At 42.0% G+C, this 27,059-nt stretch overlaps 1 protein-coding gene across 1 annotated transcript in view; it reads right to left on the bottom strand.

Annotated features, from left to right (window-relative positions):
- Positions 1 to 20,432: 20,432 nt before the first annotated feature.
- Positions 20,433 to 27,059, bottom strand: part of LOC104366465 (mitochondrial intermediate peptidase) — a 79,719-nt gene continuing 73,092 nt past the window's right edge. The window contains exon 19 of the mRNA XM_042792969.1: positions 20,433 to 20,686. Within this exon, the coding sequence (XP_042648903.1) occupies positions 20,592 to 20,686 (95 nt within the window). The 3' untranslated portion in view covers positions 20,433 to 20,591. The remainder of the gene's footprint in view (positions 20,687 to 27,059) is intronic.

The raw sequence follows: 27,059 nt of genomic DNA on the forward strand, positions 1-27,059 counted from the left end.
ATGGCTCCCTTTCAGAGCTGCAATTTCTTGCTTTTCAATAGCAACATACTGGAATATTCACTGAACAAAAGCAATTTCTCCACCGGGGTCAGCAGCATCTGAAGGCCCGGCCGACCCCGTCGGAGGAACAGGGAGCAGCGGCAGCTCTAACGCCTCCCACCTGGTGGGGATCCCAGCAGGGTGTTTGGTCATGGGGACCCTCTGTGCATGCGTGCACGCACACCTCCAAACAATGGACATTTTAGGAGAACAATATTGAACAAAATAGGAATGGTAGAGGTGGTAATTTGTTATGAAAATGAGAATAAAGAGAAATGGACATCTAGCTATTAGCATACCAAAAAAGAGCAAAATCAGCCATAATATTACAAAGTAATCACATTTTTAAAGCCAAAGTGAAGATCTAGTCTACAGCCGCCTTACTTCTTTAACTTCATGTTCACTTAAACTCACATAAACTCTTGTCGTGGTCTGAGCTCAGAGGGCACCTGAGCACCACACAGCTGCTCACTTCCCACTTCGCCCCCAGCGCTGAGAAGGAGAAAATAAGACAGACTTGGGATTCAAGATAGGACAGGGAGGGATAAATCACCTGTTACAGTTGCGGTCAAAAGGCAGACTTGTTAGGGGAAGAAAAAAAAGCCCATACATTCATTACAGACACTAACAACAACACTTAAGGGAGTAGAACAGTGAGAAGCATTGCCACATCTTGAGAACACCTTCCCCCCATCCCTCCCTTCTTCCTGGGCTCAGCTCTGCTCCGGATCTCTCTACCTCCTCCCCCAGCAGCGCAGGGGCAGGGAATGGGGGGTGCAGTCAGTGCTGCCACTTCTTCCAGCTTTGGTGGGGGGAGATTCTGGAACTTCCTTCCCCCGCTCCATTGTAGTTCCCCCTCTCCCCTCACAGGAGACAGTCCTCCACAAACTTTCTCCGACGTGAGTCCCTCCCACTGGCTGCAGCCCTTCCCAAGCTGCTCCGACATGGGACACCCCCGCATGCCGCAGTCCTCCCATCACTGAACAACAACAGTGGGGGCTGCTTCTTCCCACAAGATCCCAGCCTCCTTCAGGCACAGCAATCTCAGTTGTCTCTGCGAAGCCCCTCACAGGCCATAAATCAGTGTCTGCTCTACCGTAGATCTCCATGGGTGGCAGGGGGGGCTGCCCTGCCATCTCACCACAGGATACAGGGGGGTCTCTGCTCCGGCACACCTCCCCCCTCCTTTCTTCCTCCGTTCCTCCACTGACCTTGGTGTTCACGCAGCTGCCGCAACTCCTCCTCACCAGTCCCACTGCCCGTCACCACGTCCCTTCTTAAATACGTTATCGCAGAGGCGCAGCTGATTGGCTCAGTTTTGGTGCAGAGGTGGAGCTGACTTGGAGCTGGGGGAGCTTCGAGAAGCTTCTCACAGGGGGCCGCCCCTATAGCCCCCTGCCCTGCTACCAAAAACCCCACCACTCACTCAAACCCAGGACAGCTCTGCACCTGACCAAAGCAAAACCAGGAAGATCTGGAATCAGCAGAATAACAGCACTTACTGCGCTAGTTCTGTTCATACATGGCAAATGTGCTTTCTTGTATATTTATGTTGACTTGTGCAACATATGGTAGCTGAGTTTAACATGAGGAAACTCAACAACCTGTATCAGTTTGGCCATTTGTTTCACTCTTTTCCAAGAGAAAAAAGGAAGTTGTTGACCAACCTGATGCTGTTTTATGTTATTGGGCACAAGAATAGTTGTGTTGCTTTATCATATCTTCAGCTTTATTAAAAGTTATTCCTAAGGATGTTCAGCAATGGAAGTTAAGTGTACTGCACCTTTGCAAGAGTGAGAAAAACCTTCTGACTGAGATACCAAAACAAACCCATAATAGTCCACCAGATAACACTTGTACATTTTGTCAAAATTCTTCATCTCTTTCTGATATTTTGAGACTACAAATAGAAAATATTAATTGCTTGAAAAATTTTTCATGCCATGACAAAATCTCACACAAGAGTATTTACTCCAGGAGGGTTTGTGCAGCCACCCTCCATGTTAAACCCTCAATAAATTGAAATCCTCAATATTAATTTAAGTTGTATCTTTAAATATATTTTAACCTTTGGAAGACTTGGTTACTCAAGGAGGACTAATCCATTTATATGGGCAAGAACTACCTCAAAGTTATTTTCATACACTGTTTTTTAATGATCTAGACAGATGGATTCAGGCATAAGGAAGGATCTAAATCTTTTAGATGATAAAATACCTATTTTATTAATGGGTTAAAAGAAGCAAGCCCTGTGGGTTCAGTCTTCTCTCTTTAGTTCCAACGGGCTATGGGATCTGCAGGGAAGAGCTCAAGAATGCCATAAATTATATCTCCTGTAGATTTCAACAACAAATAGATAGCATTAGAGTTTACTCAAGGTGTTGGCAAGTGCTGTAATTGGGATTCCTGAAAATATGTCTGCCAGATGATGTTTCCTAATACACAGAATATCATTGAGGAGGTCTTGCTGCATTTACAGCCAGATGCTTTCTTTTCCTAGGGAGGTCTTTTTATTGCCTTTTTGCAGTAGGTGAACGGGGGCAGTGGGGGAAGCAGCAATGCCTGCAGAAGCCAGAGGAGAGCAGGGTGCATCGCCAGTACATCTGGCACACACTGTAGCCTGTTACAGCTGATTTCCCTCTGCAAGCCTCCCAGCTGTGCTTGGAAACCTAAAAATCCCCAAAGATGCAATATTGCACCTTCTGCAGTGTTGTAACTGCAGTAGATGAAAGCTAGAAGTAAAAATAAATTAATATTATCTGTTAGTTGAGAGGGAGGAACCAAAAATAACTAAAGGTTTGGGGCACAAAGCCTTCTTGGATCTGCTTTCTAATGTTTGCTTGCACACTTTGCATCTAGTGAAAGGTCTACAACTGCTGCGGTTCCAAGGATGCTCCTGCAATTCTTACCTGATCCTAGGGAACAGAAGTTACCTTTCAGTTTGGCCTTCTTATAGTTCACACTGCAAGACCTGGAGGGTTTCAATGCCTGAAAATCTCTGTTCTTTTCCCAATTACCTAACCGTTTTGACAAAAACAAAACAAAACAAAACAAAAATCCGAACAAAAAAAAACACACCAAAACCCTCTCTGTTCAAATGTTGCTTAAGTTCCATTACATACAAGCTGCCTATAATAAGACTCCAATTTAACTTTCTCATGGCAAAGAAATGCAGTTACTTTAATGTCACCCAGAAAACAGCCCAGGAATCAGATGGTGATTCATGCTGTTAGCAGTGTCTCTCTCTGCTGCTTTGCCCCCCTAGCCCAAGAAGCAGGCCAGAAAAAAAATCAAAACACCTCTTTGACCAGAGCAACCCCAACCCACATCAGCAACCCAGTCTTCACAAATCTGTTATTGAATCACAGCTTATGGGTAGTTCAAACAAAACAAAACGGGCAGAGACAGGAGAGAAAAACTGCACAAACCATTACTGGAGAGTTATTCAGGAAAATTCTTGGTTGTGTATTAAAAGATTAGCTAAATAACCTTGGGCTGCACAGGAAGAAAAGTAGGAAGGAAAACTCTCCTGATCTTTACATCTGCCCTGCCCCTTGAGCATACCAGGCATTTTATCTTCTTAGTCTTCATAAATATTTGATTTTGCGAAGTAGACATGCAGCATTTACCCCTCATTCTTGACACAGAAGGGTTTGCGCTCCCCATCCTTTGCCCAGTGTCAGAAATAGTAACACATGACTGGCACTGAAGGCTCATTCCAGTCAGGAAAGGAATGTCTCTATCTCTTACCACTTCTCCTCCTGTTTTATGGCTCTTTCCTACTGTTCTGCCTTAATTATCACTCCTGATATTTTCGGGTATTTCTTTGCCTTCTTTCCACCAAGCCCATTTTTCCCATTCTCCCGCCTCCACTAGCTGGTCTGCTCCTCCATCGCCACATGACCGCAGAATTGTGGATTTAATTTCATGAACCTGGAAGATGTAACACAATGTACACAAGCATCTCGAAGGCTTTTCTCTGTTCTTATATACAAGCAAAGGAGATAAAAGAAAGGGAAACAAAGGTACCCAACCATAATGTACAAATGCTGGCCTGTGCAACACTGGGTAAAGATTACTTTCAGAAAGGCAATGAGCTCAAATTCAAAGTCAGCCTCCCTGGAAAAGTATTATTTGGTTGCATTCCTATCTGTGGACAGCTGTTTCTAAAATGGAAGATAATGGTTGAGTGATTAAAATGGTGATTTTTAAACCCATGCCCTCATTAGGACTTTTCTGCAAGAACGCTCAATGAAAATTAGAGACAAGGAACTGGTCACAGCATTGAGAAAGAGTTATCTATGACAGTATGCAAAAATTCCTGATAGAGGGTCTTACCCTAAAGTGCTGCAAAAAGTTTACCTATTGAAAAGAATACAGGAAGGACAGTTGTGAATTATGATGGTTTAAACCAACTGAAAACGAAAACCTACTGCCTTTTTTTTTTTTTTTTTTTGTCTGGAACAGTCATTTTCTCTTCCCTGAGATTATCTTACCACAAAATATTACAGCAAAATAAATATTCATTCACACCAGATCTGCTGTACACTCCTGACCTGGTGTTCAACTTAATTTCCTGAATGGGTGAGTCAAAGCAGGTTGGGCCAACCTGTAAGTTGAGACACAGGAGGGCATTCCCTGCTGTGCATTTAGTAGGTGGGTGGAAAGCAGCATCAACAGAGCAAAGGAGTTACTGCAGAAAGGACAACACGATTAGACTTAGTCTGCTGCATAGAACTGCTAATTATAAATTGGCCCCAATCACATAGAAGTTACTTGCTTATATTTGGCTCAGCAAAAAACTAGAGTCAAAATTACTTTAATGCTAATGTTTTAAAACACTTTAAAACTTACAAACAGCAAGATGGAAAAGGTGGAATGAAGAAACCCACGTAATTTGGTCTGAAACAGGCAACAGTCCCTGCAGGTGCCAGGAGGGGATGCCAGAAGGCGGTACCCCCACCCGCTCACCGCAGGTTTGTCGACAGCCCCACCGCCCCAGTCTCAAACCCTCAACTTTTGGAGCTCACCAGCTATTGCTGTTTAACAGATCAGCCACAAATAATAGATTTCTTTTATATATATATATATATATAAATAAAAATATTTATATATTTATATATTTATATATTTATATATATTTATATATATATAAATACTGTTATAATCTTCACATTTGTTTATGGGAGAAAACTATAGGGCCTTACAAGAGGCTTTCAAGAGCCCCTACAGCTGCTCATCAGGGCTGGGCTCTGGCAGATCTGCAGTGTGATGCTCCTCAGCTGGGTCCAGCCCAATGCAAAAGCGATGCCACGGCCATTGCACACAGTAGCTCCTCCATCCACACCTGCTGCAGAAGAAACATTGTAAGATATTGACATCTGCCTGACTCCTTTTTTTGTTTTGTTTTTTTTTTTTTTTTTTGTCAAGTGTCGAAGTTTGCTCAATGTCATCCAGTGGGTGAATGGATTTTACACAGGAAACATACACTACGCTACAACATACTGCTGTATTACAAAATTTAGCCATAAAGAAGCATTTGCACTTGGTCTGTTTGGCTCTGGTTCTTTATTAGGTGATGAAGTGGGAAACTGCAAACTAGTTTCAATGGGTGAGCCTTTTCCTTAGCACTGCCCACTGACTTCCAGCAGCTGAAGGATATATTCCTGGATGCAATTAATTCATCAATTTGCAGTATGTGAAAACCCAGATTCAGAAGTGATCGAAAACACTGCCACTACTACACTGCAAGCTCTTGCAATATACAGTATCTTGCAGTATTGCCCCAAGCTGAGCCTGTTTTGCCTGTGGTGGTAATTGCTACGTGATCTCCCTGTCCTAATCAAGACCCACAAGCCTTTTGTTATATTTTCTCCCCCCTGCTCAGGTGGGCAGGGGAGTGACAGAGCAGCTTTGGTGGGCACTTGGCATCCAGCCAGGGTCGACCCATCACTGGAGTAAAGGATGAACAAAGCTGCAGATACATGCAAGTGTGGGTGTAAAAATTGGTGTAATCAGAATGATTTAAGGAACCCAGAAGAACACATAAATTATACGAATTTAGCCTTACCCCTAAATTTGGTGCAACACCTGGAGGCTAATTTGCCATCTGCTTGCTCTCAGCAGAACTACAGAACAAAATGGTTTAGCAACCCCTTGCTGCAGCAAGTGGTCCATGCCAGACACTGTGCCTGTCCTGTGAGGGCTGGAATAAGAGCAGGTCAGAACCTAGTCCTGGCTTTTGCAAGAACCAGTTCTGGGACTTCACTGAAGATCTGTCATCTTCCTTTCCCTTTTTAATATTTATGAGCACAGGGAGCACTAATTGGCAGGATAACGGCCACTTTTTCTAACCGATGCACCTTCAGAGGTTGAGGAGGAGCACATTTGCCAATCAAAATATGATGAAGTGTGAAATTAAACTGTGCTACCCGCCCTTTAACCTTCCCTGTGCAGAAGGGAATATTCTGCAGCCTGACCGACTGCAGCAAGCATCCTGAGCACCGTCGGCACATCCACATACCTCAGTCCTCCATTTTTTTTTCCTGCACGAAGGTCTGAGTGCAAAATCCAGCCTTACCTCCTACCCCCACAGGCACAGCAGCCGCGCGTGGGCACCACTGCGCGTGAAACCCAAGGCCAAAGGCTGCCTGCACTTCTGTTTCATTGCACCCTTGGCTTCAGCAATAAACCCAGTGCCCTGCGAGGAGCTGGTTAGAGACCAGCTCGCCCCTTGCCAGGAGTGTCAGGGCTGAGGACCTTGCTGGGTGCATCGCAGACCTCGCGAGGTACGCAGTGCGTACAGCACGCTGGGTACATCCGCGGGTGGAGATGCAGGATGGTATTTTTAATTTCATCCTCTAGAGAAAAACGCAGCCCCATGCTGATTTGCGCCGCAGTTGACGGGGGCCGCGGACGGACGTGGGCAGGAGAACAGGCGGCAGCCGCCACCACGGGTGCCCCAATCCGTGCCTGGGGGGGATGCTGAAGTCCCCAGCAGGGCCAAGCTGCTGCTTTTCACTGTCACAAAACTGCTCCCCTCTTCCCCGCACAGCTCGCTGGCATTTGTGCACAGGGTGGGAGTTACACCCTGGCTCGTCCCGGTGGCTTTGGGCACCTGAGGCAGCTCGTGGCAGGAGATGCTGCTCCTGCTTTTGGGAAGTCATTCGCATAGCCCCCGCCAAGGGCCACAGCGGTGCGGGAAAGCAGATATTGGGGGCAGGGGCGGGCTTGGTTCCTTGACACCAGCATGTCACACCAATGCTACCCTTCGGCTTTAATTAAGCAAAAGGGAAGTCTCAGGCAGATCTGTTCAAGGAGTGGGGAAACGGAGCAGAGAGCAGGGAAAGTTCGAGTGGTGCAGCCAGGGAGCCAGCGGCCAACTCGGCTCAGCACCGAGGGGTGGAAGCTGTGGGAAGGTGAAACAAACGCATCAGCAAGGCCAAAGGGGAGGAGACAAGATGCAATGCAGGATGTACAAAACTAGCCAAAGATCAGCTAAAGAAGGTAAACTTATCCCAGAAAAGATTAAAATGTGTATAGTGCCGGCTGGGAAGGTATGGGGACAGTGACAGCCTGACTCAGTCTGATTGAGGTAGGCTGGTCATTTACATGTTTGCAATCAAAATAAAAGATCTCATCATTTTCTTGGCTGGCCTCAGCAAGGATTAATTCTCTCCTTAGAGCTTAAGACACTTTTCCTTTTTGAATGAACACAGCTGTGCCAAGCACATTTTAGTTCAAACCAACTTGTAAGAACACACTTCATGATCCCTGAGTTCAGAAAGGCAGCTGAGTGAGTGCACTTGAGTGCCTGTCTGCTGTAATGGACTTTTAATTGCCTGCTCCTTTGCTAGCTGATCCCACTACACCGGTCTGTAGCGAACAGTTCAGACCTGTAGTTATAACTTAAACACTGTAAACTTTCAGCTGAGCAAGCCAACAAGATTTATCATTTGGTATGTCATAGTTACTGTGAAGAAGGATGCTCACTTCAGAATCTTGCACCATTTTCACTGTGCTTTTTTTCACTAACCAGATATATCTTCATTTGACATAATAATAAATTTATAAATTAATTTCACTTATTATCTCTCCTACTAGAAATGTTTGGATGCCTTCCCTACACCTTTGACCAGGCCAAGAGCATATCCAGAAACTAAGAAAAAACCCTAAAGACCCTCTTCGTGAGTTAATCCAGGTCTCCAACAGCCAGCTGTGACCATATAAATTAAAGATACACATGGACTTTCCATAGGGCTTCACAGAAGCATTTTGCAGACTTATCTTGAAGGTAATGAAGCTGTGATATGACACATTCAAATAAAAAGCTGTGATGGGGACTTTCATAGATAGATCTTACATGACACCAGACAGTTCTTCTTTGGCCCTTGAGCACCTGAACTGCTTTACCCAGAAGAAAAGAAGCTATCTCTGAATGTATACATTTTGTTGGACACTGCCCTGTATAGAAGATTTCACATGCAACATTAAAAGATAAAGGCCTGCCTGCAACTGGGAGTGGTTGCACAGGATCGTAACTCTCATTTCCTCCTGCGAGTGTAATATCCAAAAGTCCTTACTAATTCTGGGAACTCCTGCAAATTTCCTGCCCTTGGTCCTGTGTTTTGTTTGCAGCACTCACCCCACCTTTCTAGCTCTCATGTCAAGGCCATGTTGTGACACAAGCATCTCCTGCATCCTTCTCCCTTTTCTGTCCTTACTCCAACCCACAGCCTCCCTCCCTGTCACACTGGCTTGAAACTTTTTGCATCTGACATCTGCGAATCCAAACCCTCATCTGATTTTAGCCCATTTGGTCCTAAACATCCACGTGTTTTAGTTCTCCTCTTCCCTCTCCCCCCCATTGCCCAGGGCTGTCAGCACAGCACTGCTCCAGCCGCTCTCCCTCCGGCCTCCTCAGCGGCTGGTTTTCCACACCTGACTTTCACCATTTCGTCCCCCCAGGTTCCTGGCACGTCGGACTGACAAGCAACGTGACCACCAAAAGGATCTGTGCACACGCTGACGATGGGTTCGGGGAAGGGCTGTTTTGGAGGACCTTTTTGTGGACCTCCTTTTGGAGGACCAACCTGGTGCTGCAGGTCAGGGCGCAGGAGGTCAGGGGGCCCCCACACTGGGCATCCCTCCCGTGGGACCTGCAAGTGGGTTTTGGGAGACAGAGAAGAGGCAGCCCAGACTCAGACCAACAGGAAAAGCCATGGAAGATGTAAACGCACCTGGGGCATTAACACTACAGCTGCGCCGCAGAGCAGTGAGAGCAGGTCCAGCCTCCACCATGCAGGAGCCAAGCCAACCCACCAGCCAAACCTCTCCTAAAAAAGCCACCAATTATTGACATCTTCATCCCCTCCGTGTTGCCATTACCCAGCTTCTTATGAACATCTCCCAGTCCCTGCGGGAGGGATAGCATTTCAGCAGCCCCACTGATGATAACCCTAAAAGTAGAGTAAGATGTGGAGACACAGCTGCTGCCAAGCACCCCAGTGCTCCTGAACAGTAAGGAAATACCAGTTTGGCTGTCACGTGCCCTGCCAAGGGATGTTACGGGACTACTAATTGCTCCAAATGACCTCTGGGAATATTAACACCTACTCTTTTCCAAACAGTGGTCACCGCCAGATCCAGTGCCTCCTTCCACTGTGAGCTGGTTTATTCACACTTCAGTTACTCAGAGATTCATCTACAGACAGTAATTTGTCAGCTGCCTCCACAACTGAAACCACATCTTCTCAATCAGGCTGGCAGGTGCCAGCAGCCTGTTGGCAGTGTGCTGGCAGCTAGCCCTTGGAAAAACGATGTAGGTCTGCAGGAAAATACTGCCTGCTTGGGGATTCAGGGAGGAGAAACTTCGATCAGCCACCTCATTTCATCTCCTGAGTATGTTGCCACTAGAGAAATACTCCTAACTAGAGACATTCGTAGTCATCTGCTGTGTGCATTGTCCAACAGATGGGATGTGTCCTGCTCCCAGTCTGTTCTGGGATGGTCTAATGTGAACCACGGCATGCCTGCAGCATACTGCATCCAGCCAAGCCGCTCAGCCAGGGTGCATCCACAAAATGTGTCTGCAACTCCTTATCCTTTGCATTCTTTTCTATACTTAGGAGATTCACATGTACACAACAGCCAGGCAAAGCATGGGAAGGGCAAGCAAATATCGAGACAAGTTTTGAATTCATGAATCTCTTGGGACTGTCAACAAGTCATAGGGAGATGCTACAGGAGCAGTTAAAATAATGAGGGTGTGATGGCAGCTGTACCTACAATAGGTCTGTCCTAAGGAGCAAATAGTTATATACTTTGACTTCTAAAGACAAACTTGAGATCATCACCTCGTGTATCGTTTTCAAAGTCCCACCTGCAGAAGTGACTCGGGCAGTAGCAGCTCTTTAGGCTCCCAAGTGGCTCAAGCACTCCTGAGTGTTTAACAGAAGGTAAGAAGAGACTCCTCTTGAAGGTGAGTGCTCAAATAAAAGACTCTCCGTGACCAAGAAACCTCGAGGGAGTTCAAATCCTGCGGCTTAGTTATCCCTATTCTCCAGCAGTTGCTTGAGTGAGCTGGGAGCTCCCGTGGCCAGGAATGAGCAGTAAGAGAGATGCCGCAGCAGCCTTGCTGCCGGCCGGGGTTACACCACGACAGAGATGCAGCAGGCGAGGAGCAGCAGCTCCAGAGAGGTGCCGGAGCACTGCTCCCGCCGGGCAGCTGTGCCAGCATCCAAACAGCCCCTGGGGCACGTCTGGCTTGCAGCACACCTTCACCTGGTCCATCATGATTTTCTGCTGGGACTTGGAAATTTCTGCTCATACAAACAGGCCATCTGCAGGTGTAGCCGATGGCCTAGCCCTGCCGCAGATAGATATGGAGCAGCTCAGTCGCTGTAGTGCTGCTGAGTTTCCTTTTCTGTAGCTTCAGGTGGGCTTTGGCTCCAGTAGGAAATCTGCAAAAAATGTTAAGTGCCAACAAAGAGTTAGATACATTTCAGGGAAAAAAACAAACAAAACAAATCAAAGCAAAATAAAACAAACAAACAAAAAACCCCCTGATCTCTAATTTTTCACAAAAACAATTAAAAATTTAATTTTTAAGAAAACCTCATACTTTGCACAAGTACAAATACTGAGATTACAGTATCTTTTGCATTACTCAGATGGAAATAATCCCAGTGAATTTCACCCCTCCTCACAGTTTTTGCCTGCTAATACTTCTACACACGTACAAATATAATGCAATCATACATCTACCGAAGTGAAATTTTAACACACATAGTGCCACATGTGCATACAAAGAGAAAAGAGGAGAGAAGAGAGAGAGAGAAGAGAAAATAGAACTGTAAAATAAAAATGGGACTGTATCTCACTTCATCAAGCACAGACCTCAATACCAATCAAACAGTTGTCATACAACAGCATCTGCAATATCCTCACAACCAGATATCAATACTAGCTCCTCACTGGTAAAATTCAGACATTTTCAAGTGGAAAGCTAGGGCTTTCTGAAGTCCCATTACAATAGCTAGGACACCAACCTCCCAGTTTTCTGCAGTACTTCTGAACTGAATGTCTCCAGCATTTCTGGAAATCAAATTACTCGTTAATATTTCTTTGACATTCTGTACATTGCTTGTTTAATTTTTTTAATAGTGTTTACAGCATTAGAGCAGTACTAACAAAGACAGAGGTTACACACAGAAACATCGACCCTGCCAGAGACTTGCTAACCTTTCTGTTAGGATTTATAGAAATAGCAATCCACAGGAGGGTACAGTATTTATAGTATAGGTAGAAAAAAGCAAATAAAAGGTGGGAAAATTAGTTGCCTGCCGAGACAGGATTTGTCTGTCCCAGTGTTAGCCTCACTGACAGGATGGTAGGGCTGGAGAGCAGTGCCCTGAATCCAGATGGGATTCCTCTGTAGGGTAAATCAGCATAAACAGGGTTAATTTATCTGGGGGATTTCCTGCAACCAGGGTATGCATTCTCTGAATGGGTTCTGAAAGAAAACAAGGAAAACACATTCAAATCTAACCGAAAAGATTAATAAAAGACAGGTTCCCGGTCAGTGGAGGGTGATGAGAAGCAGCAGCAATATAAAAAGGAGATCCCACAGCTGGCTCAGATGATTTGTCATAATGAGAACTTTTCTCCAATATGCAGCAAAACAAAACATCATTTGCCCCAACATTTAGGGGGAGATAAAATAAAATTCTGGGATGTCAGCCAAACCACCAGCTCCAACTTCACATGTCTCCTGTTTCCATGTACATACTGCGACCGCTGTTTCAGGTCTTGATAAATAAGCTGCCCAGAGAGCTCGCACTTTTAACAAACCCTCCCAAGAAATCACAGAAGCCCTGCACTAACTTTGGCCCTTAAACACTTTTTTTCAGAGGACCAGAGCTAAGAAAGCACACACGTGCATGTCCCTTGGTTGACTGAGAGCACTGATGGATCTTCTACCCAGAGCTGGAGCACCAAAGGGGCCTCTGGCCAAAGATATGTGAGCTCAGACTGTCACCTTCCCCTGTCCCAACATCGATACAAGGCACACAGCCCTAAATCCCCTGCCTATAAACAGAGGCAAGTAATGAAAAAGTAAGAGAAAAGCTCAAAAGTCCGGTTCATTTTTAAGAGTCCTGCACTTTTGAACGGGTTATACCAAAGTGACCTGTTACATAGGGTGCAGTGACTGGGATTTGAAGTGTTTTCAGCTGACACAAAGGGTCCTGACACATGGAGAATGAGTTATGAAGAGAGTCTAGCTTTTACTGACTACTTAGTTTGTGAAATGTCTTTTTTTGCCAAATGAAACAGATAAAGCTGAAGATGCAACATGGGGTGAGAAAAAAACATGAAGCAGGCAAGAAGAAAAAAAATCAGAGTAAAGCCAGCAAAGGCACAGGCTTCAGACCAGCTAAACAGATACTTCTGATGGGCCAAGGGAAAGGTGTGGAAAACAGAATAGCTCACAAAGTAAGAAACTGAATGTCAAATTAGCTATTTCCCTGGACTCAGACAGCCTACATCAGTTTTTCACACACATTTGAGACCATCAGAAATGAAAATAAGAAAAAAATAAAAGCAGAGTTTCTTGGAAAACAGAGATTACAAATGGAACAAACTACTAAAACCACCTTGTCTTGGGAATTTGGTTTAAAGACCAGATTGAATCAAAGGTAGCTAATTTGATTTAGTAGAACAAGTTACCTAAATCCCTATTTAGGAAAAACACTGCCAGCAATTCAGCACTGTTTTGCAAAAGGCCTTCGATGTTAAATAGTTTCAGCAAGAGCAATTCCTACAGACACATGGCACTTCTCAAAGCATGTAGGACATGTTTGTTGGACAGGTGCCAGGGCAAGACAACAGATTGAACTTACAGGAAAATAAGAAGAAAATTTGCCAAGATGATGAGGAATCGAGTCTGATCAGAACCTATCTGGTCTCTGACTGCTGATCTGGGTTGCAGATCCGAATAGCACTGCCTCTTCCTTGCAGCACGCAATTACACCTCCAGTTCTTAGGGAATTCCTTTTTCAAGCCCATCGCGACAGTACGTGATATTTGCGCAAATGTTAAGCGACAGTGAACTGTAATTTCAATTCTCATTTGTAATGAATGGGATTTACTATGGCAAGCATGAATCATTTTGATAACACGTATAATTATAAAAGTTTTAGTATGTTATAAAAGTTGCTATATCACTTGTATTCCCCCAGGGCTCTCTTACAAAATGATTTTGTTACAACTGTATTCTTCTTGGAACTGAAGTGTAGACAACTGAGCACATCTGTATGTCAAGAGAAGCATTGTAAGCCAAGACATTCAAGGCAATTTTGCTGCCTTTTTAGTTTCTAAAATCCATGGGAAGAAATGCGATCACTTCTGGACTGCAGCACGATCAGCTGTTCAAAGCTGCAGCTACTGATTTCCCCCCAGGCCATCAGTCAGCGGCTTTCGCACAGCTCATGGCTGCCCAGAGCCGATGCTGGGGCTCAGCTACCAGGAGCCGGGATGCCTGTCAAATGACCTTGGGGGAAAACAGGTATAAATAACATAGGGCTTTAATGACTTCATTTGAGCTATGGAAATTTATCCTGGATGAGGATTTGGCTCTGTACAGAGCGCTGCAAAGTGAGTTAACTGGATTCCACATTCGTAAGGAAGAAAAGTGGGGTTGGTATGAGTGTGCACTACGTGACACCAGCAATCCCTTCTGACTTTATAAGCACTTTTTTCTTTCATATATATTTTGTAGGCTATGATTGAGCCCTTGTGACTAGTTCTGAAGGGTACCATTAATAAACAGACTTTAACTGCCCTGCTAGCCTGTTGTATGTTAGAGGAGCTCGATGATCTTGCCCAACCCTTCCATTAAGGGCTGCTGCAAACATCAGCAAACACAGGCTTCTGATCATGTTCAAGGGAAAGCCAAAATTCAAACACCTACTTGATAAACTACTGTTATTCATGAGGTGCAGCCGCCTGCACTGTATCGAGAGCTGCTGTCTTGTGACGTGCAACCTAGAGGGTCTCATCCAGCCCGACTCGCCCCAGCTTGCCAATGTTTCGCCTTCTCAGTTGGCCACGTTTGGGGCATTTCCCCCAAGTCCACCTCTGCCAACACTCATCTCCCACAGCGTGGGGAAGGCAGGTGAGAAATGCTGCTCACTTCGGGCTATATGGGCCGTAGGAGCTGTGGGCAGGGTGAACAGAACCTACTATGCTGCCATTTTCTTTTCCTCTGACAAGATCCCAACCACCAGGTCAGAGTCACAGCCCAAATCACTCCCCACCTCCTCCTACCCCCTTCGGTCATGCCCCACTGCAGCTGTAAGAGCAGAGAGAGAAGGGGAGGCATTTGGAGGCATCTGAGGAGTAAAGTGAGGGGGCTGTAAGGAGTCGGAGGGACAAGTGCCAAAAGCCACTTCATAAACCCCAAGATGTCCTGAAGATTAATTAAAAGCATCTTCCACAACTAAATTAATATTGTACTACATGATACAGTCATTAATGCATAAAGTCAGTCATATATGGCCAGCAGAAAAAACAAATGATGGTGGCATTTGACGATTGAAAAATGGTAACATAAAAAAAGAGTAAGTTTGGTGCTTCGAGGTGTTCTGAATTTAAAACAGGATTCCTGACACTTCTATTCCAGCCATCTGTGCTTTCACTATAGTTACTGGAGCAACACAAGGCATGTGCAAGAGCTTGTTCATCCCATCCTAAGACAGGTAGGATATATCCCATTTTGAAGGTGCCCATTTCTTGTCATCAAGTTTAATGGCAGCTGGAAAGGCAAGCTTTAGCTGCCTACAAGTTCCTTAGAGGTTACAGGCTCATAGGCAACTGCTTGGCAAGAGGCATCCCACTTCCTTTCCTCTGTGTTTTTCAATCTATGCACCAGCAGCACACCAACTAGTCATCCAGTCAGATCTTTATCAGTACTTTGCTTCTGGTTTAAGCATTTTGTCTTTAACAGATTTTTTGGATACTTCCTCTGAACAACAAGTCGAAACGATTTCCTACAACTACGCAGCTCTGGTGTGCCATGGTGCTCCGTTTAAAAAGCCATCTGCTGAAGAGCAGGCACAGCGGACTTAAAAGGTAAACAAATCTCAGTGTGGGGAAGATCAGAAGGGCCGACAGGCAGTCCTGCCGGTGCTGATTTATACTTCCTTATCTTTTATCTCCTTCCCTCTCCTCCCCGAGCACGCTAGCTGTTCTCCCACGGTCCTTCTCCCAGGGAAATACGTGTGCTTGCCTTCTGCAATCGTGCATTTTCAATTCTCAAGTTCTTTAAGTCTTCTAATTTTAATGTAATACTCCCTTTCTGGTATACTGCAAACCTGCCAGAGTAAAGCACTCACTTGAACTTGTTTCCAACAGCACGTAAATAAATCCCTGGCTCTGGGAACAGAAACTCTCCAATACTTTGCCCAGAAGCAATCTGAGATAGCAGATGCACAGTGCCTCCCACTTCACAGCAAGCAGAGGAAGCTCTTTGGCTCGCATGGCTTTTCCAGCTCTCCACTCACGAACTCTCCCAAGCTGTGAAGCTCCCAGCAGGACAGTTACCCAGCCAGCGTGGACGTGTTACCCTCGTGCCAAAACTTCCTTCCGAAGACGCTCTCTTCATTCATGGCTCCTAAGACCAGAAAAGATGGTTGTCCAATAGCAGAACTATGGCTACAGGGCTTCTCTGAATTACTCTGAACTAGGGCATATTTTTGAGAATACAGTCCAGTTTTAATGTACATTTCTAGTGCTGACCAGTCAACCCCAGCACTGTCCTTCATGTGTGTTCCAGTGCTCGGTTGTCCCTGCTATGAAAAAAAAAAAAAAACAAACAACTTAAAAAATTAGGAGAAAATTTGTCTAATTTCAACTTTCAGCTACTGGCCCTTGTTAAGCATTTGTTTTCAGATCAACGTTCAACCTTTCAGATTTCTGCTTCTGTATCACAATTAAGGTATTTTAATCTTCTGATAAACTGAAACTCATAGAGCCATCAATATCTTTTGATTTTACAATGATCTGTTCCGTTCATTTCCATCTTAGCATCATCTATGATACTCCATTACTTTGATATATATTCATTTTCCATTTTTGCTCACCGATTCAAGTTTGACCCACTGTACAAGCTGCTATTTAACATCTGTAGAAAGGAAAGTATTTTATCAACATACAATATGAATTCTTCCATCTGGCTTTCCACTAAAGACAAAGCAGAAATATTTTTACACCCCTCTGCTTTTCCTGTTACTGACAATGCTGTAATTTCCATTTTAGAGTTATTGCTTTGGAAGGAAAATCTTCTTTTACTCTCCCCAAGTTTCTAACTCAGAGGTCACCTTGCTTCTGTATCAACCTTTTTTCATGCCTGGATTCTAATCTATATTTAATTCTTCCCTGCCCTATTTCCCTTCTCTTTCCTGCCTTCTTCCCTTAACTGCTGCCCTCTGCTCTAGTTATCTTTGTTGGTGAGGCATTTAGTGAACTCCATACACCACGAGCTGCATTTATGTCACCAGAAAGCCATTACTAAGCAATATTTCGGTCTGCCTTAAGTGAATCGGAAAAATAATCACATCAAACATGAAAAAAAAGCAGAGCTGACACCTCAGAATATCAAACGTAATCCACATGCGTTTTTCTGATGTGACTTAATTATGTGTTATTATTTCAGGATTGCATAAGGGTATAATTTCTTCTGAAGATGTTCACTACTTATTTTCTATAGCAGCTAAAATCCAAAACATAGTACAATTTCAGCTTAAAAGCATGATGCTGAGTTACAGTATTATAAAACCAACTTTTGGATAGCTGGTTCAGCAGGCCCAGTGGGAAAATATGGAATGCTGGAAAAGGATTACAGTGGTTTTTACATTTACAAAGAGTTACACTGCTGGTCACAAGAGAGGTCTCACATTACTGAAAGTATACATATTTGCTGGAAAATAAAAGTCTCTCAAAAAGAAAAAAAGAAAGGAAAAAGCATGAGACATTTGAACAGCTGGAAGCATTTTTAGAATCCACCAAAAGAAAAAAAATTTAGAATAATATTTCCCTTACTGTAGTAAGCATCATAGTGGTGATATAATACGTTCTCAAGAGGCTTAATCATGTCTACTGTTCAATCCCCAAAGGTTATTTCATAAAACAAAAATTAGTGGAGTCAACAGAGTTTCTTCACAAAAAAAAAAAACCTGAAGCTGTCGTTCTGAGTCATATTTATTTTTCTACCAGCTCTCATCTTTGTCAAATGTCCCAAGAGCTATGAATCCGTGACAACAAGCTGCAGTCCAGTGTGCTCTGGCAAAAGACAAGATTTTCTTTGTCTATATCTGATTTCAGTATTAGGAAGATGTTGTTTGACACCACTCTGATAAAAACTTTAAAAGACTGTTGTTTACAGAAGGATCAAATGACACAGTGAATTAAGGAAGTAATAGCAGCCATGGACATAAAACAGTGTGTCTACTACATATATTTCGATAAAGTATCTACACTCCAGAGCCAACATCACTTGAATTTCTTTCAAATTAAAATCTAGGGGCAATCTCTTAATTTTAAATGTTCTGCTTATTCCGCCAATTATGATGCTTTATTTTCTTTACCGTAGTGCTCCCAGGGCTGTGTCAGCACTAGGATTTCCTTTTGCTAAGTTCTTTTTATCACAATGGATCTTTCAACATGTGCCAACTCCAGATAAACATTATTGGTAGTTTGCTCCAGTACAAAAACCAGGCAACAAACAACACAGGGCTCCCTTAGCAACAACCTTGAATTCCCTTTAAAATATACTTCCATTAAAAACTCCACGAGGGGTTGTTAAATTTATATTCACGAGCTACTGTATCCTTTTGAGAAATTCCCATCTCCATGGTGTGTTTTTACTCATGCCTAAATTTACATTTGTTTAGTTTTTGTGGGTTTTTTAATCGCTTAACTTGCAACAAAATACCCACGTAGTTTGTTAAGTGAAACCACTCATTCTTTCCTCGTAGGGACCAACTGCAGGTACAGAATGTACAACACAGAAGCCTTGTTGCGGTTCATGTCTGAAAATATGCCTGCTATTGTTTAATCAAAACATTTCTTATCTAAAAATGTCTAAACCCAGTTCTAATAGAATGGCAGTGCTATCTATACAAGACAATTCCCGTGATGCAAAAACAAATTGAAAAAATAGGGTGAAATATCAAACAATACCTGATAGCACAAATTCAGCTAAAAAACAGGGGAAAATCATCCATTTAGCTCTCTTCTTTCTGCCTTCCCAAACAACCATGTTTTCTGGTTGAGCTTTTTTAGCTTTATTCTTCACTTGCTTCTCTCCAGCTATTTGCCCACACCTCTCAGCCTTGGTTTGTTTCCTTTCCCGCTCCTTTCATTGCATTTCTACTGAGCAGGACACTAATGATACCTCTTGTAACAGCCTACAGAGCACCTCTAAAAAACAAGGCCATTTCTAGAGAAAAATTCATCACTTTTTTTTTTTTTTTTTTTTAGGCACTCAAATACCATTTCATAATTTATTTCAAGAGGAAAAGAAAACCCCACTGATAATATTTCCTTTGTTCAGCATTCACCATATAATGTGCAACCTTAAACTGCTCCAGCCTATTCTGGAAAAACATCTTTGTTCTGAATTTGTTCTGAATTATTTTGTCTCCTCCAAAATGTGTCCTCCTGTACTTTAAACAGTTCCTTAACGTTCATCCGTTATTAAAAGGAAACTCCATGCGAACAAACACGCAGGGTCCAGATTCAGGCCATGCCTATGCAGCAACATTGCCAACGTATTTCCATAGTAATTGTTCTCTGCAATGGAATCATCAAAACGCCTGCAAATCCATATTCACTGAAAGATGATAGACTTCATCCAGTAAAGCCCTTAAAGTAAGGTAGGCAAAACTAAACCACCACTACACAATAAAACACACACACAAATAACGGATAAATGGACAAAAGGACCCAGTTCATGGGATAATACTCAGAAAACAGCTGTTGACCCCTAAACACTGAGGCTCAGTGGAAGATCTGCAAAAGATAAGCCTAGGAGCTAAAATTCTGTTGGGTATTTTTAAAACTATTAATTCAACAGCAAGACCAGTTTTATGGCACCTTGTAAATTCCATTCCTCCTCCCAAACATTTTATGCACCTGATACGATGAATGGTTTGCTATTCTGTTCCAAACCGGAAAAAGACCAGGTCAATGTATTCATAGAACAAAAGATACTACTTTTACTTACAAACCTGGCCACGCATATAGCCACTGGTTCATCACAGCTACAAGAGCATGGCTACTTTCCATGTAATCCTCCGCTATGAAACATTTGTGGGGTACCTATTTTACTCCTTTTGTCTCTCTTTTTTTCTGTCGCAAGATATCTCTTTCCTCCACACCCTAACATTTTCCATCACATGCCTGTATGATTACAGTTTTTCTTTTTCCATCTTTTTGTTCCCTACCTCACATACAGTTCCTAGTTTTCCGCTTCATCTTTCTTTCCAATTTCCCCTCCACTGCAAACACAATTTGCTTTTCTCCAATGCAGAACTCCTGCAAGAAATAGGGTTAAACGAGTTTAAAGAATATCCATGACTGTGTGAGAAAGACCCATGCAAATAGTTCTGGGTCATGACACTCAACAGGTACGTCCTAATACTGAATGCAACATGCATACCAAAATACCATTCATACCACTCCACTCACTCTAGAGATGAGTTCAATTTCCATCTGATCAGCTGTTCCAACAAGATCACATTTTCTAACAGTCCATGCTAGAGGATTTGTTCTTTCAAATTCCATGCTTAAGCTGCTATGCAACGGAAAGCCAACATCTTCATAAATGAAACAAGTTGATCCAAAGAAATTATTTATTACTGTTCCACCAGCATGAATACTCAAACTTTTACAAGTGTTCACCAAAAACCAAAATGAGTCACCACAATATTTTATCCACAATTACGAAGACATATGCAATCTTCCATAAAAGAATTCAGTTCTGTTGAACATTTTTATGAGTCCATGATAAACGTTTCGAAGTCCTGGTCTAAGTCTGAAACAAGGGCATCCACAAAATCTTCAACCGAAGGTGATTTCTGAAGCATACCTACAAAACCAAGAGAATAGACTCTTAGCAAGAATACTAGGACCTTGAAAGCTTTGTCAAAAACAACACTTACTGCTAAATAACTTTTAATGTCACATAATGACAGAAATTGCTATCATGTTTCCTTGTTAAGAAATAAATGTAATTACAGTGTACAGGGATTATTTAATTTCTTCAAGCTACCTGTTACAAATTATCACAGAATTGACAGGTTTCAAGATTGTTAACTGATTTTTATCATTACAATCTTGCTTAAGCAGGGAATTATATCCATATTAAAACAAAGTAACCATAGACTCAGTCATTTCCAAATGACTGGAATAAATCAGTGATTCAGTAGGTATCTAAATCCTTATCTGATGAGTATCAGGTCCGACAGAGACAGAAAAAGAAATATATTTTCTCAAAGTGTTATACATCTTAAAAACAATTAATTTAGTATTTTTTTTAAAGTACAAATATCTGAAATTTTTTTCACAGGGCATGCAATACACCCGAATAAAAGCATTTTCAGTGCACTGCAGTTTTAGTTTTGCCTTTTTACAGTACCAGAACTTACCTTTTATTAAGAACTTTAATTAGTGCATGTTAGCTATAGCATATGGCTACAGAATAACAGACAGAGAAATTAGCATAATGAAGAATCATGCTCAAGTACTTTGCCAGGTAATTCTATAAACAGAGCAGCTAAAAATCTCACACCTTCCTCCCCAGAATCCAAGCTTTTAGAAAGCATGAGAATATATCCGGTAAATTATTTTCAGATGTTTCTTTGTACTGAACATTACATTAATGTTGGTCTTTTCACTGTTATTAACATTTTCAAGATCATATATGGAAATTTACTGCATTACTTGTACCAGAAAAAAAAAAAAAAAAAACAAAACAAAAAAAAACCCAACAGTACAGCTGCCAAAAAATGTAAAATTTCATCTTCATACTTCTTTGAAGTGATCTGTTCTTTCTGACAACTGCCAATGTAAATATAACCTTGTTCTACCCTTTCTGATCGGTGTATCTACTGAACAGAATTTTATATTCTTTCACATCCTCAGCAGTATTTGCTTTCAGTGGAAATTCTAATTGCATGCTGCTAAAAGAGTGGAATCTTTTACTACAGCACAAAGATTCAAAACCCACCAGGAAACAGACCAGCTCAAGGTAATTCTGTGTGAGCAAGCAAAAAGAATTTTTTTGCTAAGACCTCACAGAATCCCATTTCAATCTGATTTAAACACGTTGCAAGTGTCAACACAAATTGCCATGACCCAGTAGATTAATACTGAGCACTACAAGGAAAACAAATCTCATACTATGTATAGGTTGACTGAAATGCTGTTAAATTAAGCTTGTATCAAGCTATTTTCAAAATGAAAGAGAACACAGTATTTCCAAATACTTGGTAAACTTGTCATCTGCTTTAATGTTAATAAAATTGCTGTGGAATTACTTCTAGTTCACAATGAAAAATGGCTTGCTATGCACTGTGCTGAGAAACAGATGTGTCCAGATACCAGCTACTAATCTAACCTTCCCAGAGACCCATGGCGTCTTGCAGACTCCCTCCCTCAGGTTTCTGAGCAGGCTGGCTGGGGGACATGGGTTTGCTCCCTAACAGACTTGGAAAATTCCAGTTTAAACCCGTATTATTTTCCTGCAGTTTTCTCAGAAGTGGAGAGAACGCCTTAAGAAGGTGACATGGATGGCAGCCCACTGGAACATGTCCTGTCATGCATGACTACTGGAGCTTCGTCTGAAACTCAGTTGGAGCAGTCCAGTCCCCACAGTACAATTCATTTTGCCATTTTTTGGCCTCATTTTTCCGCAGACATTTACATCTGACCTAACTGGCCCTATTTCTAGAAACTGAGCAGTAGGAAGACACTTCATGCGTGCCACTCATCTGACCTTTTTTAGAGGTCTACTTTATGATGAGTTGTGCCTACGAAGAACCTACTTTTCCCCGTATCCCAGAAAGGAAACCTGGATGACTAGTTCAGGTATAAAAATCTCAGACTAGTGAAATTATTCCTTTCTTCCTATTTTTAAGATGGGACTTTATAAAAGAACCATTTTTCTGCGGCCAATATGCTCTTTTCTATCAAGTATCAATATGGAGGGATGACTGTAATGCTGCGTAGACAATATATAAAGATAGCCATAACAGACATAACCACCACTTCCCAAGCCCCAAAATACAAAAAACCCCTCCCAACTGACTTTATAAAAACCAGCCAGTCTGGATGATGTTTAGCCCATTCTTTTGACACACTAAAACCTATTCATGATTCTTAAAACTGTGATTATCAATATGTTGCAAAAGAAGAAAAGCTAACAGCATAATGCTTAGGGGGAAGAGATTGATGCTGGGATTATCTTCAAGTAGATTTAATTTCCCTCTTACAAAAAATGGCAAATAAGAACAAAAGCATTCCAATCCTGGATATTACAAAATGAATAAAAGAAACATAATTAATTACAGTACACTTCTATGTATTTTAGTGCAGCTGAACACAGTCTTACAAAATCTCACTCAAAACGTGTTACAAATTGCATTCATTTAGACTTCACATGGTTTGTTTTAAATGTCGGAGAATTCAAAATCATTCTGACAATAGCGATGTCAAATGGCCTCCTAGCTAGTAGTTCCAACTTTTGATAATACAAACCAGTTTCAGATTTCTTCCATTTGTGGTCTACTGCATTGCTATTTTCCCATCACTGACATCAAAAGCAGACACTAGGAGAATTTACTTTTGCAAGGGAAGGATGAAGAGTAACTGAGGTCACTGCCGAAGAACTCCTACAGTAGTAAAATTTACGAAATAAGTAACTACAGATTTTAGAGTAGACAACTCCAAAAGAAACAGACACTGGTGGTATTACCATATTTTAACCTCTTACTCTACACAGATGTGTTAAGGGTCATGTCTCTCTCTAAAGTCCATCAAAATATATCAAAGCAAGATCAGCTTTGATATATTGTAAGTACTCAGCACTTCAGCCTAAATGATTTAGTAAGATGTCCACAAGGTCTGATGGTTGCAGTTTTAAAATCTAGGAGTGTATTTTATACGTTCGGCCCAACTCCTATTTCAGCTCAGTCTCTCCCAAGCCTAAGGCAACTGCATAGCTTATCTTCTCCGCTTTGAAGTTTTCTTTCACATTACAGCACAGTGGTTAACCACACCCTTTTGAGAGATGGTTAGCTGTAACCTACAATCACTGAAAATTGGGAGAAGAATAAAGCCTGTGGCATAATTTGGCCTCTGCCCCTTTGGAACACTAATTATTTTGGGTCCATGTAGTTTGAGTTAACATATGTTGCCATTCACATCACCTAGGATTTATGCATATTTCTTATACTTTCAAAGAGACATAAAATCATTATCTGAAGATTTTTACTGCCTCTTCAAATCGTAATTATTCCACAAAGTATAATTTGAGGCACGGAAAAACAAATTTTCAAACTGCATTGGAGCAAGTGCATGTTTATTTACATAGTCGGTTGGTTTGATTACCATGTATGCACACAGCTGAGTATGACTGTCTGCAATATAATACAGCATTAACAAATCAAGAACACAACTTCACATGTAGGACCTCTTCAGAGACCCAAAGGGCAATATGACTGCATCAAAACTGCTCTTAATTCACTGATCATCCAACCCAGTACTTTTCACACTGCAATGCACTTTCTGCCTATACACCTGGGTTTCTTTCCAGTCTGGGAGTGCCAAGGGAGAGGGGGAGGGATGGTGCACACCTGAATCTTGTTCAGACCTGCAACCAGCACACAACTGGACCTGGAAGGGACACCTGGGTTACGTATCTTTAAAAGAATTTGGAAACCCTAATGCTATGTAGTCCTGGGAAGGAGAGAGTCTGCAAGAGCCATGTGGCCAACCCAAAAATTATAGAGGAATCAAGTTCTTCTCAAACTGTATTTCCTCTCTATGGAAAAAAAAAGAAAGCCTCCTGGGCAAAGCATTGTTCACTCATTTTTTAATTGCTCCTGCTATCCATATTTGTGACTATTTCTGTACTTTGTAGATTATCAAAGGGGTAGGATAAAAGGGGTCACTTCAGAAAATATTTAAAAAGGTTTCATAAAGCCTTAGGGTTTTGGTTTTGTTTTTTTTTTTTTTAATGGAAACAAATGCCAAGAGAATCAAATCCAAACAACAAAAAAAGTATATTGTGTTTTCTAATTAAAGACTAGTCCAAACAAGAATCTTGTCAGTAACTCTACTGGATGGCAGGTCAGATCCTTTATCTTCCCTCATCAGTATATCTATGGAATCATGTGGGAGAAAGATTAAAAGCTAGGGTCATATCCAAACACAAAAGAAAGACAATAGATAGCTTCTGAGAAGAAAATCGTAACAATGAAACTGTATAAACGAAATGTGTTTGTGAAGTTGTCTGTTATCAAACAGTCAATGAATATGGCTAACTTTACAATGAGATACAGAAGCACTTCAAGGGTGAGGATACATATGTGCATCTAAAAGTCAGACTTTTACAAGCACATTTCTTTATATATAAAAAAATGCCTGAAATAATAGCCTACAGAACTTAAAAGTTTTTTAAATATGGCACTAGTGAGCACCGAATCTGGACTGTTTCCCCGAAGAAAAATAAAAACAACAAGCTTTTAAGTTTGGTGGAACCTGTCTTTAATCAGGTCATGTGCTATGGGAGCGTAGTTTTGCAACTGATGAAAACCAACAGAAGATGGAAATCAAGTATTCTGAAACATCCGTAATGAAAAGGAAAAATGCAGCAAAAGGAATCAGAAGCTTATTGAACCTAAATAAATTAAAGAACAAGTAACTGTTCTTATTTTCTCCTTAAATTCTCAATTTTTGCAGTAAATACAGAACATTTAAGTATAAACATATAATAAGCTTTTCCATCATGTGCATTCTATGATTTAACCTCAAATAATCCCAAACAAGCCATCAAATTATTAACTTGTCAAAAGACCTGAGTCACCTCAGTTTCATTTTTCAGGGAGTCATTCAAGCATGTTTGTTTAAGTTTTGCACTGTCTACAAATGAACATCACAATATGCATGGGCAAGTAATCTGCTGCTGAATTTGGATTATTTTTATGATCTTGAATATCTTTTAAAATTTCTGTTTAAAGTAATACTAAACAAAATACAGAGTATAAAAGTGAAATTCAGAATACAAAAGTGGCCAGGGAGATAATCTGAAGCAGGGAAGATGCAACCTTGATGGAAGACGATCAAATCAGGGAATACTTAAGCAAACTGGACATACATAAATCCACAGGCCTTGATGGGATACACCCATGATTGCTGAGGGAGCTGGGAGATGACATTGCAAGGTGACTCTCAGTAATCTTTGATCAATCATGGCCACTGGGAGAAGTGCCAAAAGACTGGAAAAAAGCAAATGTCACTCCTATCTTCAAAAAGGGCAAGAAGGAGAACACAGGGAACTACAGGCTGGTCAGTCTCACCTCAATTCCTACGAAGGTGGTGGAGGAGTTAATCCTGGAAACCATTTCCAGTCTCATGAACAACAAAGAAAACATCAGGAATAGTCACCATGGGTTCACTAAGGGAAAGTCATGCTTAACCAACTTGATAACCTTATATGATGAAACAACTGGCCTAGTAAATGAGGGTAGAGCTGTGGATATTGTCTACCTGGACTTCAGCAAGGTTTTTGACACTGTCTCCCACAAGATCCTCACAGAGAAGCTGTGATATATGAGCTGGATGATCAGACAGTGAGGTGGATTAAAAGCTGGCTGAATGACCAAGCTCAGAGGGAGTTAATCAGTGCCACAAAGTTTAGTTGAAGGCCAGTAATGACCAGTGTACCCAATGGGTCAACACTAGGTCCAGTCTTGTTTAATACAGAATCACAACATGGTTTGGGTTGAAAGGGACCTTAAAGATCATCTAATTCCAACCCCTGTGCCATGGGCAGGGACACCTTCTGATAGACCACGTTGCTCCAAGCCCCGTCCAACCTGGCCTTGAACACTCCCAGGGAGGGGGCAGCCACAGCTTCTCTGGGAAACCTGTTCTAGTGTCTCATCACTCTCACAGTAAAGAATTTCTTCTTGATACCTAATCTAAATCTACCCTCTTTCAGTTTGAAACCATTACCCCTTGTCCTATCACTACACTCGCTGATAAAGAATCCCTACTCATCTTTCCTGTAGGCACCCTTTAAGTACTGGAAGGCCACTGTAAGGTCTCCCTGGAGCCTTCTCTTCTCTAGGCTGAACAACCCCAACTCTCTCAGCCTGTCTTCATTAATGATATGGATGATTAGGCAGAGTTCAACAAGGAGAAGCGCAAAATCCTGCACCTGGGGAGGAACAACCCCA

The sequence above is a fragment of the Tyto alba genome, unplaced genomic scaffold (genome assembly GCF_018691265.1).
Source record: "Tyto alba isolate M040663 unplaced genomic scaffold, T.alba_DEE_v4.0 Super-Scaffold_2, whole genome shotgun sequence".
Lineage (NCBI taxonomy): Eukaryota > Metazoa > Chordata > Aves > Strigiformes > Tytonidae > Tyto > Tyto alba.